At 50.0% G+C, this 20,844-nt stretch overlaps 11 protein-coding genes across 11 annotated transcripts; 5 read left to right on the top strand and 6 right to left on the bottom strand.

Moving 5' to 3' along the window:
- Positions 1-159: 159 nt before the first annotated feature.
- On the top strand, positions 160-2,356 carry POJ06DRAFT_272947 (Six-hairpin glycosidase-like protein). The gene is made up of 2 exons (XM_056189576.1): positions 160-1,159; positions 1,207-2,356. The coding sequence occupies exons 1-2, from the start codon at positions 602-604 to the stop codon at positions 2,260-2,262; spliced, it is 1,614 nt and encodes a 537-aa protein (XP_056047785.1). The 5' UTR covers positions 160-601; the 3' UTR covers positions 2,263-2,356.
- Positions 2,357-3,746, bottom strand: POJ06DRAFT_244256 (uncharacterized protein). The gene has a single exon (XM_056186476.1). The coding sequence runs from the start codon at positions 3,732-3,734 to the stop codon at positions 2,424-2,426; it is 1,311 nt and encodes a 436-aa protein (XP_056047784.1). The 5' UTR covers positions 3,735-3,746; the 3' UTR covers positions 2,357-2,423.
- Positions 3,747-4,715: 969 nt separating this feature from the next.
- POJ06DRAFT_177714 (Rof/RNase P-like protein) lies at positions 4,716-5,183 on the top strand (the record flags this gene model as incomplete). The annotated part of the gene is made up of 2 exons (XM_056184733.1): positions 4,716-4,989; positions 5,059-5,183. Coding segments are annotated over 2 exons (399 nt in total), but the record flags the coding sequence as incomplete, so codon positions are not given.
- Positions 5,184-5,594: 411 nt separating this feature from the next.
- Positions 5,595-6,297, bottom strand: POJ06DRAFT_265158 (histone-fold-containing protein; the record flags this gene model as incomplete). The annotated part of the gene is made up of 3 exons (XM_056189054.1): positions 5,595-5,824; positions 5,876-5,945; positions 6,205-6,297. 3 exons carry the CDS (start codon positions 6,295-6,297, stop codon positions 5,595-5,597), a joined length of 393 nt encoding a protein of 130 aa, XP_056047782.1.
- A 965-nt stretch (positions 6,298-7,262) lies between these two features.
- POJ06DRAFT_18093 (chaperonin Cpn60/TCP-1 family) lies at positions 7,263-9,199 on the bottom strand. The gene is made up of 2 exons (XM_056184746.1): positions 8,820-9,199; positions 7,263-8,764 (listed from the first exon to the last, which is right to left on the bottom strand). The coding sequence occupies exons 1-2, from the start codon at positions 9,099-9,101 to the stop codon at positions 7,271-7,273; spliced, it is 1,776 nt and encodes a 591-aa protein (XP_056047781.1). The 5' UTR covers positions 9,102-9,199; the 3' UTR covers positions 7,263-7,270.
- Positions 9,200-9,632: 433 nt separating this feature from the next.
- Positions 9,633-10,732, bottom strand: POJ06DRAFT_265156 (ubiquitin fusion degradation protein UFD1-domain-containing protein; the record flags this gene model as incomplete). The annotated part of the gene is made up of 2 exons (XM_056189053.1): positions 9,633-10,682; positions 10,730-10,732. 2 exons carry the CDS (start codon positions 10,730-10,732, stop codon positions 9,633-9,635), a joined length of 1,053 nt encoding a protein of 350 aa, XP_056047780.1.
- Positions 10,733-11,741: 1,009 nt separating this feature from the next.
- On the top strand, positions 11,742-12,340 carry POJ06DRAFT_265155 (uncharacterized protein; the record flags this gene model as incomplete). Its single annotated transcript, XM_056189052.1, has 2 exons — positions 11,742-12,038; positions 12,242-12,340. 2 exons carry the CDS (start codon positions 11,742-11,744, stop codon positions 12,338-12,340), a joined length of 396 nt encoding a protein of 131 aa, XP_056047779.1.
- A 556-nt stretch (positions 12,341-12,896) lies between these two features.
- POJ06DRAFT_272941 (major facilitator superfamily domain-containing protein) lies at positions 12,897-14,973 on the top strand. Its single transcript, XM_056189575.1, has 3 exons — positions 12,897-13,505; positions 13,559-13,932; positions 13,991-14,973. Exons 1-3 carry the CDS (start codon positions 13,192-13,194, stop codon positions 14,896-14,898), a joined length of 1,596 nt encoding a protein of 531 aa, XP_056047778.1. The 5' UTR covers positions 12,897-13,191; the 3' UTR covers positions 14,899-14,973.
- A 211-nt stretch (positions 14,974-15,184) lies between these two features.
- POJ06DRAFT_191319 (uncharacterized protein) lies at positions 15,185-17,252 on the bottom strand (the record flags this gene model as incomplete). Its single annotated transcript, XM_056184840.1, has 6 exons — positions 15,185-15,328; positions 15,382-15,430; positions 15,485-15,709; positions 16,586-16,673; positions 16,729-16,906; positions 16,959-17,252. 6 exons carry the CDS (start codon positions 17,250-17,252, stop codon positions 15,185-15,187), a joined length of 978 nt encoding a protein of 325 aa, XP_056047777.1.
- A 127-nt stretch (positions 17,253-17,379) lies between these two features.
- On the top strand, positions 17,380-18,136 carry POJ06DRAFT_205379 (uncharacterized protein). Its single transcript, XM_056185356.1, has 2 exons — positions 17,380-17,559; positions 17,615-18,136. The coding sequence occupies exons 1-2, from the start codon at positions 17,437-17,439 to the stop codon at positions 18,086-18,088; spliced, it is 597 nt and encodes a 198-aa protein (XP_056047776.1). The 5' UTR covers positions 17,380-17,436; the 3' UTR covers positions 18,089-18,136.
- Positions 18,137-20,842, bottom strand: POJ06DRAFT_244235 (RNA12 protein-domain-containing protein). Its single transcript, XM_056186474.1, has 5 exons — positions 20,603-20,842; positions 19,559-20,555; positions 18,800-19,506; positions 18,621-18,751; positions 18,137-18,568 (listed from the first exon to the last, which is right to left on the bottom strand). Exons 1-5 carry the CDS (start codon positions 20,793-20,795, stop codon positions 18,155-18,157), a joined length of 2,442 nt encoding a protein of 813 aa, XP_056047775.1. The 5' UTR covers positions 20,796-20,842; the 3' UTR covers positions 18,137-18,154.
- Positions 20,843-20,844: the final 2 nt, after the last annotated feature.

The following is a 20,844-nucleotide window of genomic DNA, read 5'->3' as shown; positions in this document are numbered from 1 at the left end:
ACCTTAGTAACTCGTACACCTGCATGATATCTTGTTGTGGTGCGTCATGTACAGAGCCAGCCACCTAAATTCTTGGCTTTTCGACACCACAATAAATAAGCATGTGCGCTATCTGCACGTGCCTTAGTCGTGCGAAGCTTGGGCCTCTATCAGACTCGATGTTAATTGTCGGTCCGGTTATCGCTTGCTCATTGTATTTGATTCTATCGATTCTAGACGTCCAAGCAGCAATAATTCTGCGTAATACGACTAAACCACGGCATTTGTCGCCCTCACAAACGTCCGGTCAAATCCCGGCCAAAGTGCTGACCCAAAGAGTAGGCTGACCCGTTCGAAGGATATTAACCCAACATCATTTGGCCCGTTTCGAGGTCGAGGCCCCGCAACTCCGCCTTTTTCTCTATTTCCTGTCCCAGACTGTATTCTGTACTATTTTTTGGTAGATTATTTTTTGGCCGTTGTTTTCTTTGGTTCCCTCATTATCTCCCGCACCGATTTTAGTGACAGAATCCCATATCGCGGATTAGGTCTATTGTCTCAGACTGCCATCCTCCTCCTGTCGCCTCGAAATCCTCGACTTCGATAACGACTACCCGTCACGATGCGCCTGCTCAGCGCGCTTCTACCTGCGACCTGCGCGTTTGCGCTCGTCATCGAACCGACTGCCGGTCACCTAAGAGACTCGGTCGCTCTCTCGAACATCCACCGCCCGTCCGTCTTCTCATGGCTCCGCAAGCAATCGTCCATCCTTACCTCAACGGAGGAAGGCTCCGAAGATGCTGACTTTGCGGCCTGGCTATCAACCCAATCTGCCCTGTCATTTGAAGGAATCCTGGCCAATATTGGGCCAGATGGAGCAAACGTGGCCGGGCAAAATGTAAAGCCCGGTGTCGTGGTCGCGAGTCCATCACGCGAACATCCAAACTACTTTTACCACTGGGTGCGCGACGGTGCGATTACCATGCGTGCTCTGGTTGATGAGTACGAAATGTCGGGAAATACGTCCGTCAAGGCGATCATCGATGCCTATGTCGATAACGTCAGAAGTACACAATGGACCTCGAATCCGAGTGGTCAGGTTGGCCGAGGCGGCCTCGGCGAGCCGAAATTTGAAGTCGACGGACGAGCATTTGTAGGAACGTGGGGAAGACCCCAGAGAGCAAGTTATTCGTGCCATTCAGCTATGGCCAGTGCTAACGTTAGTAGGATGGGCCGGCCTTGCGCGCAATCACCCTAATCTCATATATGCGCGCATTACAACGCCGCGGCGCCTCGATCGACTCCCTACATTATCTTTACGACCTTATCAAGCCAGACCTCGAGTACACGTCCAAGTTTTGGGCCTCGCCGGGCTTCGATCTCTGGGAAGAGCAGGAGGGCCTGCATTTTTTCACTGCCATGGTGCAGTACAAAGCGCTTCTCCTCGGCGAGCAGGTCTCGTCGGATTTTAGCGACCAGGGCGCCGGCCGGTGGTACCATATCCAGGCTAATGGAGTCAAACAATTTTTGCTGTCGTTCTGGGACGACGAGCGTGGATATCTCGTCGAAACCCTCGCGACCGCGCGGTCCGGTCTTGATGCCGCCCTGCTGTTAGGTGCGATACACGGCGGTTCGGAAACAGTCTTTCCGATGCACAGCGACATGATTATCGCGTCGCTGCAGGCACTTGTAGCCGACATGCGCGTTCGCTATCCCGTCAACGAGCAAGACTTGTACGATTCGAACGACGGCCCTGTTGCCGTCGGCATCGGTCGATATCCAGAAGACGTCTACTCTGGCGGCGATCTCATCAATTCCGAGCTCGGCAATCCGTGGTTCCTCTGCACGGCGACCGTTGCACATACTCTCTACGGTTTAGTAGAGTCTCTTGCTCTGTCGAATACGGGACTGATGATCAGCAACCTGACTGCGGATTTCTATCTCCCATTTCTCAGTCGGACAATCGAGCCCGATTACTACGACTTCTCTGCGACCGCAGCCTGGTCCCGGTCAGCGACCATCCTAGGGTTCAAACCCGGCTCCAGAGAAACAGAGCAAGTAATATCAAATATTTTCCACTATGCGGACGGATTCCTCAAGATTGTGCGGAAACACTCTGACGGGGAAGGAAATATGAGCGAGCAATTTGACCGGCAGACTGGGTTCATGCGGGGCGCGAGACAGCTTACCTGGTCGTTTGAAAGCGTTCTGGGCGCCATAAAGATGCGGGAACGCGCGGTTGAAGCTATCGAGAAGCGGCGGGCATTTTATAAACGGTTTTGATTGGTTATTATGGTTATCGTAATTATTATGCGGGGTTTTTTTGGGCCAATTTTTGGCTAATTGACAGCAATACCGGACAAAATATTGGGCGCGGGTTTGTATTTAGTTTACAAGTTTGGGAATCATCAACCGGCATCGTCAGTCATTATCGATTGATAACATCATACAAAATCCTCTCGCCTCCATTCTTGTCCCGTGTCCCGTGTGTACAACCTCGCAATATGCTCTCTCGGCAGATCGTAGATTTCCGGCACACCCCGAGTCATGAGCTTGTCTGCGGCATCAGTAATCGTCTCCACGCTCTCTTTCCGCCTCCGCTCCTTCTCCCTGTCCTCGTCAGTTTCGACTTCCACTTTCTTCCGTCTGTTGTTCCCCCACTTTTTCTTCTTTCCGGGACCTAACCGCTGCAACGCTTCCAGCGCTGTCTCAGCAACATCCAATTCGCAAAGTAAACTCCCCATCAACGCACTAGTCGGCCGATCCTCCTCATCCCTTCTCCTCTCCGCCTCGGCGATCCGTTCTCTTTCCTTGCGTTCCTCGTCCGCTTTGGCCGCAGCATGAATTTCTCGCCGCGAAACACCATCAAGCCACACGTCGTGCATTTCTTCAGTCTTAGACTCCGCGTCCATGCGCCGGATGAATGTCCCTTCTGCATCAAACTGGCCTTCCTCGAGGTCCGCGCGCATGTTAAACGCCTCGAGCTGTGGTGCGTGCAGTCGTGATCCTGTTAACCCTATCTCGGGGTCGATGTCCTCCGTCACATCCTCCTCCTCCTCGTCGTCCTCATCCATAGCGTCCCCTTTCGCCTTGCCATTCCGAATACCAAAATTGTTGCCCTGTCGTTGAGCATGTGTGGCGACAAAATTCTCAACTTCACGGTTAACAAGCTCAGCATCAACATTCTCGCCAACAGTCAAATCCTGGCCCTCAATCTCATTTAGCTCCAGAAACCGGACCTTCTTCGACCGCTTAGACACGCCGTCCAAGTCATCGTCGTCAGAGCTCTCGCCGTCGCCGTCGACACCATTGTCGTTGCCGTGACCGGGGCCATTGTTGCGGGTATCTTCATCGGCAAACATATCCTCATCTTCATCCTCGATTCCCGCGCCACTTGCGTTACCATTGCCGCCGGCCCGTGCTTTGTGTGCGGCCGTAAAAAATTCGTCCTCAGACGAATCCGAACCGTAACCTTGCACCTCGCGCAATCTGTTCCGCCGGCCCTGTTTAGGCTGACCGCCGGGGATGTCTTGCTGGAGCAGGTCTGCTTCGTTCAACCGCGAATCTGGGTCGGGCGACGAATCGGGCGACGTACGTCTGCGAGCCCGTTTGTGAGTTGATGAGGTCGACGCTCGTTTAGACATTATCTGAATTCGTACACTATTTAATGGCGACGGCTGATGAAGTTGTTGCGGATTTGGGGATGGACGAGGATCATTTATGGCCGACGTCTTGTTACAAACCTTCGACGTCATTGCACACAAAACTCTCCAAAAGCCCGCCGCAAACGCCTCGGTCTCCACATTATCCCACCACCTTGACCTACCAACGCAACTACAGAGCGGAGAAAAATGACAGATACATCATCCGACTCACAAAAACAACTGCTCATCTCGCTTCTCCAGTCTTCATCAACTGTCGAACAAGCGCTTGAAACATACGACTCGCGCATCAAGAACAAACCGCTGCCACTTCATCCCACCGAAGGTCACGCTTCGAGCTCGGCGGCGAGAAAAGGCGGCAAAGAAGCCAAACCGGCAAAGCAATACCCGGCTGTTCGTGTCCAGGATCCGCGGTCAAGCAGGCACACCCCCAAAGACGGATTTGCAAAACCGAGCGCGCGGATCAAGAAGTTCGATGGCCGCGAAGGCAGGAGATTCGAGCGGGAGTTTAGAAAGTACGAGAAGATTGCCCAGAAGAAGCGCAAGCTGAGGGAGCGCCGGAAGCGGAATGAGCGGCGGAGGAAGAGTGCAAAAAAGGACGAGCGAGATGGGGACGCGAGCGCAATGCAGGATGTCAAACCTGCAGCTGCTGACAACAATCGCACACCTGATACGACGACCAAGGCAGACATTGCGAACAAAACGACAGCAGAATCTGCGAAACCGAATTCGAAACGACAATCGGCGAAAGCACCTCCAGTGCCTGACGACCAAGGTGTGCGTACTGCAGACGAGATGATAAAATCAACAATCCGCAATGCATCTGCACTTCGTAAACGCCGCTCCAAACGGGCAAAGAAATTTCTCGAATCCGCGACCGACCGACAACACCTCATCTCACTAGCACAGTCCGACGTGCTCGACTACGGCTCGGATGGCGAAGACGCACTGGTCGACGAGACGGGCGATGGTGTTGTAATTCATCGGCCAAAACCCCTTTCCTCCGCGGAGAAAAAGCGCCAGAAATTATTCGACCTGGGGCCCGAGGCTGCGAATTTCAGGATCTACGTCGAGTTGTACAAGCTATGGCAGTCCTACGCGGCCGAGTTGCTCGGCCTCACATCCGCGTCCACGCCGCCAACGACACATGGCCAGTTTCAATCTCTCGCGGCAAAACTTTCGAGCGCGGATTTTCATGGCGCGTACGTGGTCGTGACTAGGAGTAAATGCGTGTCGAGAGTTAGATTAGAAGGTATCATCCTGCGCGACACCCGATCCGCGTTCGTCGTCGTAACGAAATCAAACGCACTACGTATCCTCCCGAAAGAACATACGGTCTTCCGAATCGGTGTACGCAAACCGGGAACAGAGAAGCGGTTTGAAGAGGAATCAGACCAGATGGTCCGGGATAGAGAAGCTGACGAAGTTGGCGACCCCAAATTCGAAGTGTTTAGTGTCCTCCTGTACGGCTCCCAGTTGATGTATCGGCCTGCGGATCGGAGTGGACGCAAGTTTAAAAGCAAGCCGACAGGGGATCTGTAATTGTATGTAGCCATATCAGTATATATTACAATTCTGATGCATGTTTTTACGGGTGGTGTGACAGCATCGGGTAAGGGGAAAGGCAACGGTCGCTCGCTGCTCATCTGGTCACTATGATGGCGATACGTTCAGCTGTCGTAGTAGCTGCTGCAATGGAGTATATTCCAGTCAACGACTTAATTGGTATTGTCCAAAATAGCGCATCTGCGTTATGACTGATATATTTCGTGATATTCAACACAACTAGCTTGCAATATTTAAAAAGCTTAAAATACATACCATCGCAATCACTATCCTATTACTATCAATCCCCGAAAGTCATATTCCAACAAAAGACAAAAATACAAGAATAATACTAATACACATAAAAATACATCTACCAACCAATCCTATACCGCGCACAGGAAAGATCTACTTCTTCTTCTTCTCAACCTTCAACAAGGCCTTGTTGATATGCGGCAACACACCACCAAACGCGATCGTGGCCTTAATCAACGTGTCAAGTTCCTCATCGCCACGGATAGCGAGCTGCAAGTGGCGGGGAGTGATACGCTTGACTTTCAAATCCTTGGCCGCGTTGCCAGCTAGTTCGAGGACTTCAGCGGTTAGGTATTCTAGCACTGCTGTCACGTAGACCGCGGCTGTGATTGTTAATGAAGCTGCAGACAGAAGAGTTTGAGTAGAGAAATTACCTTTTGCGCCTACGCGCATTTTGTTCTGGGTGTTGGTCTTGAGAAATCGCTTCACTCTGCCGCAGGGGAACTGTAGCGACGTTAGCATATATCATAACAAGGCTGGTAGCAGCTGCATATATGACTCCATGGTATCTTCACGACCTCCTTTTCATAATTCGCCCATCGCATTGTTGCCTCGCGACGCGTCTGATTCCATCCATCACAACAGGCAGACCACAGACAATGTACCATAATCCCACCAAAGACCGGGCCATTGCCCAGATAAATCACACTCATTGCAGACCGGCGTCACACGTTACTGCCATATTTGAAAACGAAACACTCACCTGCAACCCAGCGCGAGCGGAATGCGAAATCTGCGAACGTCCCTCCTTAGCCCCGCCCTTTCCACCATGCGATTTTCCTTTTCCACCAGACATATTTCCTTGGTCCTGGCTATTATTAGATAAGTCTGTGCCGAAGCTGTGTGCTGTCGAGTCGAATGAAACGTGACGTGGTGTTGGATGGGTGGGATGTTTTGTGAGAAGAGCGGGAAGGGCGGCGGCGGAAATCTGAAGGCGCGTTTGTGTCGGTGTGGGCGGGGCGTGGCTGGACTCGCCTGGCCAACGTGGCTGGGCCAACTGACCGAATGCGTCATCGTGAGTTCAGAATGGCTCGTGTGGCGCACACCGCTCCGTTGCTGTGGAAACGCACGCGTTGTAAGCTGATGGTTCGCAGTAAACATACATGTTGTGGTGAGCAGCGGCCACATTTTTGCAACGCGTGGTTAATCAAGATTTGAATTCAGACTACCTGATCCATACTTCCGTAGATAGGGCTGACCCACGATAACATATGGTCACGATTTGGTGATATCGGGGATAGTATCGGCAAAGCAAAATGCAGCCGATAATTATATGGGATAGTATAGGCAAGGCGAACATGGAACTGGCCAGTCTCTATCAGGTCTGCTCATGAGACTATGCAACAACGAACTACCTACTCGATTGACCAACGCGGCAGCTAGTGAGGTCCAACGAGCTGGAACGTAAAGCTCAATCTGATTAACAAACTGACTGAGCCCTTTGATGGCGGAAATCAAGAATTCCAGGTTATTCAGTTGGGGTCAACGAGTTTATGGTCAATGCATTTAGTTTACGACACAGTCGAGATCAGACAGACTACAAACGAGACCGATGTATTGCCGATTATCATCTGCCAATAATTTCGCTGCCCTCGACCCAATGCCGTTGAGTGGTAGCTATACTTTGAACTATACATTAAGATGTTACATATACAAGACCGTGCAAAACTATATACTAGATACAAAATGGAGAGTGAGATGGTATATACTACGATCGACTTTTACGTCCAATTTCGTCGTCATTATTTTCTAAACGCCTTTCTAACATCTTAAAAACCCATGCCGCCCATGCCGCCCATTCCGCCCATGCCTCCCATACCGGCAGGAGGGCCAGCAGCTGCCTTCTCCTCCGGAACCTCGACGATGGTGCACTCAGTAGTACCGAGCAACGAAGCAACGCCGGACGCGTCAATTAACGCTGTTCGGACAACCTTGAACGGGTCAATGATACCAGAAGCAACCATGTCGGTGAACTCGCCCTTCGCAGCGTCAAAGCCTTTGTTGAAATCATCGCCAAACTCGTCAACGAGCTTGCCGACGACGACAGAGCCCTCACCACCTGCATTCTCCACGATCGTTCTGGCGGGCTTTGTGATGGCCGACTTGACGATGGACACGCCCAGAGACTGGTCAAAGTTGGAAGCCGGAACGTCGGCAAGGGCACGGGAGGCCTTGAGGAGAGCGGTACCGCCGCCGGGGAGGATGCCTTCCTCAACCGCAGCCCTGGTCGCATTGAGGGCGTCGACGAAGCGGTCTTTTTTCTCCCCGACTTCGACCTCGGAAGAGCCTCCGACCTTGATAACAGCAACTCCGCCGGATAGCTTGGCGAGACGCTCTTGGAGCTTCTCCTTCTCGTACTCGGAAGTGGTGGCGTCGGCCATGGTTCCGCGGATCTGCTCGCACCGCTGCATGATGTTATCCTTGTCACCCTCGCCGTTGAGAATGATAGTGTCCTCCTTCGTGACGGTGATGGAGCCTGAAGAGCCGAGAAGATCGGGCGAAGCATTCTCGAGCTTGATATCAAGCTCCTCAGTGAAGACAGTACCTCCAGTCAAGATGGCGATATCGCCAAGGATGCTCTTGCGGTTGTCGCCGAAGCCCGGGGCCTTGACAGCCGCGACCTGGACCTGGCCACGGAGTTTGTTCAGGATGCACGCCGCGAGCGCCTCACCATCAATGTCCTCGGCGATGATCAAAAGCGGACGACGGAGCTTGTTGGAGATCTCGAGGGACGGGATGATGTCCTGGAGAGCAGAAATCTTCTTCTCGGAAAGGAGGATCAGGGGCCGCTCGAACTCGACCTTGCCGGTCTTGACGTCAGTGATGAAGTAAGGCGAAATGAAACCGCGGTCAAATCGCATGCCCTCGGTGATCTCGAGCTCATCCTCGATGGTCTTGCCCTCCTTGACAGTGATAACTCCCTCTTTGCCAACCTTTTCCATGGCATTGGCAATGAGCTTACCGATGTGGGTGTCGCCGTTGGCGGAGATGGTCGCAACCTGGGCGATCTCCTCGGATGTCGTGATCTCGCGCTTGTTCTTCTGGAGGAATTCGACAACCCTGTCGACGGCAGCCTGGGTGCCGCGGCGGAGGTCCATGGGATTGCAGCCGGCCGCAACGTTCTTAACCGACTCGGTAAAGATTGCACGGGCGAGGACGGTGGCTGTTGTGGTACCATCGCCGGCAATCTCGTTAGTCTTGGATGCGACGTCCTGGAGCAGCTTCGCTCCGAGATTCTCAAACTTGTCCTTCAATACGACGCTCTGTCAAAATGGGTTAGTAAGTTCAATTGACTGGCCGGCATTTGCATCGACTTACCTTGGCGACAGTGACACCGTCCTTGGTGATCTTGGGCGAGCCGAAGCTCTGCTCGATGAGCACATTGCGGCCCTTGGGCCCGAGAGTGACTGCAACCGCGCGGGCAAGAATTTCGACACCATTGAGAAGGGCAGCGCGACCCTCGACGCCGAACTTGAGGTCTTTGTGGGAGAAGTACCTGCTGGCAGACGGCAGTGACGCAGAAGCAGGCAACACGCGCTTGGCTGTGCCGAGTAACGGACCGACAGAGGAGGACGACGATCTGGCGACGAGGCGGTTCATTGTTAATGGGTAATATGCGATGACAGCAGAAGTGAGGAGTGTTCTGGTGAGCGTCAGGCTGGTCTTGGTGGAGCTGCCCGCCTAAAAAATTGTTCGGATGCGTGAACTCGGGCAGGGTAACCTCCCATCGATCCTGCGCATTTGTGTGGGTTCTGCGACACTTGTGCAGACACTAGAAGTTTCGAGACAGCCTCTGTTAATTATGCACACAATCCGTCAGCATTACGCCATAACTGGCCTGCTTCATTGAGCTTACCCCAGATTGTGACGTCGGCAATTTCGGTTGAACAAGGCTCGGTTTGTTTTGGACATCAATATGCGGAAGAATAACCCTAGCCACCGCTCGTTGGCAAACAACGGATGAAGGCGACTTCCAACAATGCGATGCATTAATTGAGCCATAACTATACAAGGGCCATTTGCGCAAGCTACAATCTTTCTACACCAGATAGCCAGTCAAAACCGTCAAATTATTTATTTACAATAGACAAAAATAAAGGAGTCCCGGGCAAAAATCGTGTCTAGAACAGCCTAACTCTTTGCCTTCACGGGCACCACGGGATATCCAAAGAACAGTTGTCCAAACGGCAACCTCAACGGTGATGGAATCGCCCGCACATCACTCTTATTCTTCGACACCGCAAACTCACTGCCCTTCGATAGCGTATCAGACAATGACGGCACGGCAACCTGTCCTCCCGCCGGTGTACTTGTCCGACTCGAGACAGGCCGTCCAGAAAGACGATGCCCCGCCGACGCAGCCACGTTCGGCAACGATGCGGTAGACCCCGACGCACTCGCGAGCTGTCTGTAGTTAATCAAAGACGCCATACTGTGTCCGTCCGGAGTCGGCACAAGCGAACCTGAACCCATCGACTGGGGCGTTGACGTTCCTCGGACCGAAGGCTCGACGTAGCCAACCGGCGGAGCAAAATCAACCTCGAGATCCGTCTCGACGACCGAAATACCCGTCTTGCTTGACGGCTTGATCTCCAGCACGCGGATCCGGTATATCTTGTTGTTATATTTAATCTCAAACACATCGTCGACGGTTAATGTCGTAAAGTTCCTCAGCGCGTTTTCCAGCACGGCTTTGGGATCTGAGATGTCGAGAAAATCAGGAGACTGGGGTTCAATCTTGACGAACGATCCCTGCGGTAAATTCGTAGACGTGATCACAACTAGCGAACCGGGCTGCAACGCCAGCCGCTCCATCATCCACTGCGGCAAATACACTCGTCCTTCCTCCGCAATGAACTCCAATACGCCCGCATGGGACTTAAGTTCCAACTCTTCATTCGTAAGCTCAAAAAGCATCGGATACGATATATTCAGGCGCGTAAGTTTATTCAGCGCGCTAGGCGGTAAAATGATCTTGCCACCGTAGTTCAGATTGTCCCGTTCCGTCCCGGGCATCATCACCACGGGATAGCATCGAAAGTATTCAGAGAATTTCTGGTGAGGGTCGTAGGCGCCGTAACCTGTACGACCACCGCTCATCGCCCGCCAGATATCGGCTGGATTCATGCCTGCGCCCGCGCCCCCGCCATGGCCGTCCTCATCGTCATAGTAGCCGCCAAACTGAGATAGTTAGATATTGCGCATGATGAGATCACAGGTGAGCTTACCATCGAAACAGGGATCCAATAATGTAACGGCAAGTAATAATAGCTACTGGCACTATAGAATGTCTATGGCTTGAATAACGAGACGAGCTGTGACGGACTGGCGAAGTTGTTCGGGGTCGATGATGCGGCGCTCACATCAACTTACGTTGGCAGGACAAATTCTAAGGGTTCAGATCCGATAACACCGTGTCGCCGTGTCGTGGTGGGCTGAACGTCGTCTACAGCTTTATATATAAGTCAAAAAGTTATTGTCTATGGACTTTGTAAGATACCTTGCATCCTGCCGCTCTTCGCCACAGACTCCGCAGTCATAGCAGTCATCGTACGAACGGTTATTGTCAATCAGGGACCGCACAACCGCGGATTTCTGCATAATCTGGAGTTGTCACGGAGAATATTTGGACTTCGCTCTTCTGTCGGACGAATAGTTACCATTTAACTAAGATAACAGCCTTACTCTGACTGAGTCGACTGGGTGCCAACTTCGGAGCGATCGACATCTGCAGCAGAATATCCTTGCTTGAACGGATCAGAGCAAAGCGGGTGCAGTCAGGCTATGACTGAGCCACTACGTTTGTCAATCCTACATAGTGTAAAGCAATAAGTGTTCGACGCTTTTATCTCTCCCAGGTAGAAGTTCCGAGGTCCGCCCGAGCATTATTTTCTCAAAGCTTCCGGGGTAGCTGTAGCTTTAATTGATAACTGTTCTCTATGAACCTTGGATCTTGTGGAGTAAATTACGGTAAATCATCCTCAACCTTGCGTAAGCGTCTCTAACGGGCAAGATGGACGCAATTGGACAAAGATTGAAAATTGGCTGGGCTGGTGCATAGGAAACAATCAGCCCGGATGCCCCAACCCTGACAAGAGTTGCACAAGAAGACATATCACATCTTTGTTGTCCTTTAGTGGTGAATTCTAGGTCTCTTTTCTTGGTCCTTTTCTCCATGTCGCCCTGACTTCTTCGTGGACACAGTTTGAACTCATATCATACGCACTCTATGTAACAGATATGGATTTGGACCTGGACGATATCACTGCGGCCCTGGACGATATATCTTCGGCTGATACAGTGATGGATGACAGACAATCCTTCGAACAGATGAACGCTGAGCTTGAAACACTGAAAGCTAAGGTTGATCGCATGGATCAACGAACCATCAGCCTAGAACTAAATATGAGACGTCAGATTGAGACAACGACCACACTTGTGTCACATCTCTGCACAGGGCTTCCGCCATTGAAGCTTCCAGGAGGCAAAGAACCATACGTGGATTCAGTCCTTGAATCTTCCAGGCAGCAAGCAATCGTACGTGTAGTGCACTGCTTGATCCTATCCTTGCTGGTTACATGGTACTAATCGTGGTTTCAGGAATTCAACCGTCACATAACAAAAACCAACCTCCCCGACGGCGTCGAGGGGCCATTTCAAGATGGTACATTACCGTCTTCATAAGTAAATATTGGACTCTGAACTCAAGTTGGTATCGTTCTTGTGCTGATGACTTGTAGGGCCTGCGCGCTTTGAAATCCGCAGCCGAGATTGACCAGTTGGAGGATAACGAGGCAGTATCATTTGCGATCGGCCATCTTAGTGCAAATGCGTTGTAATGCAGCGGAAGTAAAAAAACGTCGGAAGCGAATGAGATGACTTTCATGTATATGCTTTGTATGAGCAGTGTTTCTTTGAGTTGTGGTTTCTCATTTTCTCGGTCTTTCGAAGCTGCGTTTTGACAACTAGTGTTGCCGACACCGTGTTGATTCAGAGATCCATTATGCGAGAGCTGTCCTGGCCTACTCCAGTCAGAACAGGACACAACGTGACATAAATAATAAGCTGTGGTGGGCAAGGCCCTGTAATACTCTACAATAAAGTATTCGGTATGAGTTGTAGTAGCTGTAATGAAAAAGCTGGTTAGACCGCTGAGATCCTGGAATCGATTTAATCTTTGTTCCCACCCATTTCCAGTTCAGTAAGTACAAACGCACGATAAATAGCGGACATAAGCTGACTGTTACTTGAGTTTGTGCAATATCGCGATGTCGTATCTTCGGTGCTAAGGCGAGCCACTAACGCCGATCGAATCGCCGAAACGCCGGCCCTCGCCACACTTATCAGTCTGAGGTCGGCGGTGATTTCCCGTGCGGCGCTTCCCCTGGAGCATCCATTTTCTATCGCGGGTCAGGGTGAATTGTAGCAAATTATTGCAAACCGAGTACTGACCTGTTCAAGACTAATTTATGGCCAGGTTTGGACGGTGTAGGATGTGCCGATATGCTTGACCACGCGCCGCATCCTGCACCCACTTCTGGTCCCTCGTCGGCACGGACCGACCATGGGCAATGCGATAGAAGTGTAGGTGCCTTAAAGACGGCATTCTGCTGTGCCTGTTCCTGTTCTTGTACTTCTGTCTGTGTCTGTGTCTGTGTCTGTGCCTGGCTCGATATTGTCATTGGCAGCAATGTCGACGAACATCAACACGTCGGCACTGACCGACGACACGGTCATCGACCTGCCGTCGTCCTTGGACGCGTCCTCGACAGAGAAAGAATTCGCCATCGTCAACGAAAAAGTCACGTCATCATCGGCCCCATCGTTGACAGACCTCGAATCCCAAAAAGAATCAGTTTCAAAGGATTCGTCGCGACCTCCAGAGCCAGAAGACGCGAACCTCGTCACCTGGGACGGGCCAGGCGACCCCACAAATCCGATGAACTTCAAGTTTAGCAAAAAGATTGCGATTCTCATAACGGTCTCATCTCTCACATTTATCGTGTACGCCCTCATTATTCTATAGTTATTCCAATTGTTCTGACGTTGAGGTCCAGTCCACTCGCATCATCTATGTTCGCGCCCGGTGTGCCAAGTCTGATGGAGGAGTTCAACGAGTCAAACTCCACCCTTGCGTCTTTTGTTGTGTCAATCTACATACTTGGCTTTGCCCTTGGCCCGCTCGTGGTTGCACCCCTCTCAGAAATGTATGGCCGGTCGATCGTGTACAAAGTGTCGACTTTCATGTTCACTGCCTTCACGATCGGTGCTGGCGAGTGCAACAATTTTGCGTCGATGTTTGTCCTCCGCTTTCTCAGCGGTCTTGTCGGCAGCACGTCAATCGCCCTCGGCAGCGGCTCAGTCGTTGACGTCATCCCTATTGAGAAGCGCGGCAAGTACATGTCGCTCTATATTCTGGGTCCAGTGATGGGTACGTCGTTGTCGTGGTTTTGTGTTGGGGGTTAACATTTTTGACTGATTATTCCTAGGCCCAGCTATTGGGCCAGTGATCGGAGGTTTTTTGTCAGCAATCTCCTGGCGCTGGGTGTTCAGAGTCATCGGCATTTTATCCGGCGTGATGACAATTGTTGTGTTCTTCTTTCTCCCCGAAACGTATGGCCCCTACCTCCTGCACGTCAAGGCCAATCGTCTCCGCAAAGAGACAGGCAACGAAAAGCTCCACACCTTGTACGAAGACCGGCTGTCCGGTCCCGTGACGCTCTTCCTGAAGAACATTATCCGTCCCTGCAAACTTCTGGTTATGAGCCCGATTGTGTTAATCATGTCGATCTACGTCGCGATAACTTACGGCCAATTATACCTCCTCTTCACGACTTTCACAGTCGTGTTCGAGGAACAGTACGGGTTTTCTACCGACATCGTGGGATTGTCATATATCGGTCTTGGACTGGGATGCTTAGTGTCAATATTGATTGTAATCCGATATTCAGACCGGATCCTCCTTAACATGGCAGCAAAATCCGGAGAGAAAAAGCCAGAGTACAGGCTGCCACTACTACTAATTCTGGCTCCGCTGGATATTGTTGGATTATTGATCTACGGATGGACAGTGCACTACGCAGTCCACTGGATCGTGCCGTTAATCGGAACCTTCATCCTCGGGATCGGCATCCTCGCCACATTCTCGCCAACCGTGTCGTATCTTGTCGACGCGTATACCATCTACGCTGCGTCGGCAAACTCGGCTTCAACAATGGTGCGAAGTCTAGGTGGCGCCGTCCTCCCGCTTGCGGGACCCAAGATGTACGCAACGTTGGGCTATGGGTGGGGAAATACTTTGTTAGCGTTCATCATGCTGGCAATCACCCCATTGCCGTTGCTGATGTATTATAAAGGCGAGTCGCTGCGAAAACGGTTTAATCCAAAGCTTAATTGATTTTTTTGCATTTTTTTTGTCAGGTCGCATTTTGGTTAAAGTGGTTGGCATCATGTAGACATTTTGTACAGTCATATCTCTGTAGAAATTGGAATCTAATTGTTTGATCGTCATCCGTCACAAATCCCATACTATTTGAAAGAGTCCTAAATTCAATGAATATGTCCTTACAATAACTGTTATAAATATCTTTACATTGTACTACTATATTAAACCGTAATATCCGACCCCTCATCATCCACACTAACTGTACCACAGGATATTACGGCGTGACCAATACTTCAGCTTAGTGCGATCCCGGGCCCTTGGAAACCTTGTCCAGCACGCTCTCGTACGCGACCTCGCTGAAGTCAGTGCCCTGGATCTCAGCAGCTATGCCGTTGAGCGAGCGACGGATAGCGTCTTTTGAAGACGCGTAAGTCATCTTGCTCTGTTGTACATTAGTCCCCATTCATTCCATTAGACACAGGCCATAAGACTTACCCGAACAGGTGCGCTATCAGGCGACCAGGTAAAGAAGCAAATTTTAGAACTTCAAATACAAGTCAGTCCGCACAGTCTACACGGACCAGCTCAAGCTACGTACCGCTTGCCCTCATTCCCCGCTAACTCGTACTCAAAATCATAAACAGCATATCGGCAGTCATTCTCGGGCAAGTTGGCAATAAACTCATCATATGAAGGGTCCGACGACTTCTCGGCAACCACGATCTCGGTCTTGCTGTCGTTCAACGCGAAGATGATGAATTTCAACGACTTGCCGAGTTTGAGCTCCTGGAACGCGGTTTGGCAATCGTTGCTGACGGCAACACTGTTGATGCAAATTAGTTCATCATCCCTTATTTGGAGATTGCGAGAATTGGATGTTTAGACCGATGTAGTATGTGATAAGTGATATAACATACCCTGAACGAGACTGCAAAACTATTAGCAATGTGCGCAACAACAGGTATGACGTCAATCCGCTCAGGCACCCTAAAATCTTGATCCACAACACTTTTACATATCATGCCATCCAACATGAATAAATCCAATAAATTCTTATAAATCTAGCAAACAGAGCCTCTGCTCGATCGAGGCCTGCACGACATACGACAGTGCAGTTCCTCGTCGTGTTGGTCAGACCATTCGAGTCGCAAACACATCCCTCGCAATTCCAGTTCACACACAAAATATAAACAATAACAATAGGCGTAACTCACCATTTTAACGGATTAGAAAACTAAGAGGAAAGAAAGATGGATGAAGATATGCAAAGTCTGCCGTGTCAACAAAACGTGATTCCCTGGGCAAGATTATACTAGGGGCTGAGACGAGATGCAGGGAAAATAGCAGGTCTCGTTGCAGATAGGCTGAGTTGTAAATGTTAACGCGCGCGCCAATTGGTGCCGTATAAGCGACGCTATTGCGCGGCTATGCAATGACGACTGCTCGTAACGGCCACCAGCTAATTCGTCTAATTATAATGACTTGCTAATCATAATACATGTCGGAAGTTCCGCTGGAGCTACCAATATGATCGTATTATATTCGCTGGAACCTGGCGGGTATTCCATTTTTCGTTTTCAGCATTTGTCACAATATCCTTTGCACCTATATCGTACACTACCATTTATACTCCTATTCACTTTTCAATTCCCGTTGACCTAACTGCCGTAGCTTCCTATAATACCAAACAGATGCGTACTTCCATCCCACAATACCCAGAATTACCAACAAACTCTGCATCACGATGGAATCGCCTAATACTACCAATAACGTACACCTCGACAAAACTGTTTTCGTTAGCAATACACTACCAAGGGATCTGAAAGATTTATAAGGACATACTCAATTCAAATGGAACTGGCCTCGGTGCCTCCATGAGTTGTTTTATATGGGTGTAATAAAACGATGAGTACTTAATATAGGCATACATGACATCCGCGTCGCCCTCTGCAACGTAAAGCTCGTCAGTCGGATCCAATTTCGACGCCTTAACAACGCCGACCTTTAAGTCCAATGGATTCTAAGTCGTCAGTATTTGGTGCTCAACTGCCCTCTAACTTCGAATGACGCACATTGGCGGGCCAACAGACCCGAAACTCGTAAAATGACCCCTTTTCCAAATCTGTCAAAAGATACCATTCCTCCGTTGCGTACTTCTCCGACTCAGATGGTGCGAACTTAGGCTGTATGATTTTTATTATCGACGGATTTTGCGAAAGCGCGAGAGGTGTTACTGACGACGGCGAAGTACTAGATACCGTCTTGTTGGATGTAGTGAATGGTGCAAAGAAGCGGACTTGTTCGATGTTGGCGTAGACATGTGATATAAACAGCAGCAGTGCCACTGGCATTATTCGGAAGTACATCTTGTCGCCGATATAGTTATATAATGTGAACGTTGCCAAAGGCGACCATTGACAATTACAAAACACGTGCGGGACATATTGTTAACGACGTGCTTACCCCTGAACTTAGCACTACCCAGTCCTTAAGCTTTCAATTACTAGCATTTCCACATTTTACTTCCTTCGTGACATCAGCAAAATAGCAATGACAACAGTAGACGAAGAGACATTTTGCAAAGCTTTTCTGCATTTACTATCAAATCAGCCGCTACAACACCCAGACGACTATGCCGTCGATCCAAAGCTCCTTGGTCCAAGGTCTGGCTTGGTAAGTCTCAAAGATTTCAGCCCAACCCAGACGAGACTGACAAGACGAAATATAGGTGCTGCTCCCACATATGCGCGTTCCAAAGCAGAAGAAACTGAAATCTGAAACGAAATCGATTCAAACTGCCTCGCTAACAATAAAGACCCTCCGGCCGCCACACTTTTCGGCGTCGTTCGACGCGCCATACAATGACACTATCCTTTCCATCAAGACTGAAGTCGTCGAGGAGACGGGTTTACCAATGTCTAAATTGAAGTTCCTAGTTAAAGGAAAAGTGCTGCCGGATACGCGAACTGTGGGGGAGATTGTGGATGATAAGGGCAAGGCTACCATTATGGTTATGGTTGCCCCCGGTGCCACGACAACCGCGAAAGAGGTAGAGGCGGAGGAGGAGGAGATGGAAATTGACGATGATATTACCGACGACGTGTGGTCCGCGATCGAAGCAGCTGTTGTCGGCAAGTTAGGCGAGGTCAAGGCCTCCAAAGTCATGGAGCGGATAAGAACGGGTTACGATTTGACAAAGTAATCGTTGTATTACGGAATTATGCACATTGTCGTAGCTTGAGAATGGTGTAATATACAAAAAAACCCACTAGTACTCCGTCCCCAAAACTTTCTTCTGCTTGTCCATCAATTTATCGTACTCAGATATCTTAGCTTGCTTTGCTCTAATGTCGTCCGCCAGGTATTTCATCCGTTCCGAAACATCGACAGACTTAGACGCTCCGATCTGGGACAACTTCGCCAACTCTTCTTCGTTCTTGACAATCGATGTGGAGAGTAGACCAGATATGGCGGTACAAGTCGATATCTCCAATGTCGCAGCCAAGCCCTTATCGTTCACAAGCCTTTGACAAGCAGCCCTGTAGATAGGACGGCCGGCTTTAATTTTATATGGCCGTCCATCTTTCTCCAGAATTGTGATCAACTCTGCGTGTTCTAGCGCGGAGATAACATCCTGACTATTTTTGAACAGAGGGTTGAGCAATAACTCGTTATATCGAATCTTACCGCAGTTAGCTTCTCATCGGTTCATCACAAATAGGATATTGGCTTACATCTTCATCCTTGGCCAAAGACTTGACAATAATCCATGCTTGCTCGGAAGTCCACGATTTATTGTCCCCCGATCGCAAAAACCGCTTAATAATCTCAGAAGCGCTCTGCCGAATCATGTCGACCGCCGCATCTGTCAATATGTTAGAATCGTCAATACATAGGCATGAATAGCTCATACGTCTATTGCTCTCGCCCATAGTGATGCGGCGAACTAGAGTAAGAAGATCGGTCATTCGCCCACCTAGGGGCTCGAGGGCTTCGTCGAGATCTTTCAGGGTCGATTCAGGAACATCTTCTTCCAGCTCGCCCGTCACGGCTAGAATCTGACTTAAAACAAACTTTCTCGCCACTTCAGGCGTCGCGTCTCCTACAGTAATCGTGTTGAACACCTGGGTGGGTATAGCGTCCTGGAGCAACTTCGCATATCCAACATCGTCAGTGATAAAAACAACCTGTGCAACCTTCGACATAACCAAAACCGAAGCCCATTCCGCCAGCGCGCGATACATGGGCTCCTTCTTATCCGCGCGGTAAAGATAATGGTCAATAACAACCACCGGTCTCGCACTGGGATTAGTTTCGTAGAAGTCCTCGTCGACGGCGCCTCCTACGGACGCGGATTTCATGGACCTCTTCCGGTTATCGATAGCGATCTCTTTGACTGCCGCAGCAGCGTTTTCCAGCATGTTCTGGAATTGAGAGTCGACTGACTCAGAGAAGCCGGCCTTTTGGCCGATGATACCTTGCACGATCAGATCAACAAACGCTGAGATGTTATTCATCCAAGGGAAGACTGGAAAATATCCAAGCTGGCCGGAGATTTCTTTAATAAACGCCGCGTCCGACCGCGCCTCTGTAAGCTTCTGGCAATCGATAATCAACGTACTGTCATCATTAGCTCCCTTCGATCATTCAGTAACAGCGTGGATGGGCATACTTCGGATGATCCTTAATGGCATGATCCCGGACTAGCTCAGCCTTACCACTACCTCTTGGTCCCTGCACAACAATAAACGTCTCAGGAGTCTCATTCAACAGTATCTTTAGCTGCTCAATACTGTCCCTCCGATCCGAAAACCCAATCTGCAAATCTGACTGCACCTGCTTGGACAGCCCGAACCGTCCGAAACTTCCCGTCGTGATAATAGCATCTATAGTCGACACCGTCGTTGTGCGGATCCATTTCACTATCCGATTATTCGACAACGAATAACGTTTCGTAATTTTCTGCTTGATGAACCAAGTCCGAATAGGATCAAAGACGATGACGGTTACCCCAGCTATGAGCGCCGCGAGTGCCGGGATGACGATACGTGGATGATTAAAAAACCAGTCGCGGAATATGTGCTTCTGAATCGTGGGCTCATAATGGATATGCAATTTCGTGCCATTCTTGGCGATAACACCATACAAACATGTTCGTGCTATTGCAGCCCCACGAACGGAGACGAACTGGATCGTCGCGTATCTCGGCAAATCCTTTGACGTGGATGAAGGCGGAGTAATATCCCGAATAAGACCATACCGTCTAAAATAGAAATATAACGTCTCCTGATCTACGTCGGGTCCCTCAAATTCAACTCGTAGCCGACTGGAAGGAAACCGATGGAGATCTTCAATCCAAGGCACACCCTTGATAACAAACGACTTAATCGGTCGAAAGGGGTTGAACCACGGCTTGGCCCCATATTCCTGCAGATATGCTTGCATTTGATTTTCAATTTCGTCGTCGCTGATTTGACCTTTCTTGCGAAACTTGACGATCGCGCCGCCTTCTTTGCTGCGGGGAATGATTTGCTCGACTTCAATTGGGAGATTCGGCGGTACAGCTTTTTCTTTGATATATTGTAGTGTCGAAGAGGCATTCTCCCGGAGTATGAAGCGGGTTAGAAGGTGTTGTAGATCCCAAATGTTGTATTGCAGCGGCGCAAGATCTACGACACTCAGCTGTGAATCACAAATGAGCATGGCACAAACTTACTGTCAAAATATAATAGTCCTTCGTCATCAGAAGTATCGATAATTCCGGTGCTTTCCACAATCTTCCTATACGGAAGCACAAAGTGTCGGCATGGAATACGATGCACAAGAGCTTGCGCAGCACATGGGGGTGTTCTTGCGCGCACGACCGAGCCTGGCATCACGCTAAACGACCGCCTATAGACCGCGTACATGCTGATGCCCAGATTGTAGCAACTACCGATCGCGTGTTATGGAGTTGAC

Source organism: Lipomyces tetrasporus (genome assembly GCF_029532465.1).
Source record: "Lipomyces tetrasporus strain NRRL Y-64009 chromosome Unknown POJ06scaffold_1, whole genome shotgun sequence".
In the NCBI taxonomy this organism is placed as follows: domain Eukaryota; kingdom Fungi; phylum Ascomycota; class Lipomycetes; order Lipomycetales; family Lipomycetaceae; genus Lipomyces; species Lipomyces tetrasporus.
This window is presented reverse-complemented; position numbering and strand designations above follow the sequence as displayed.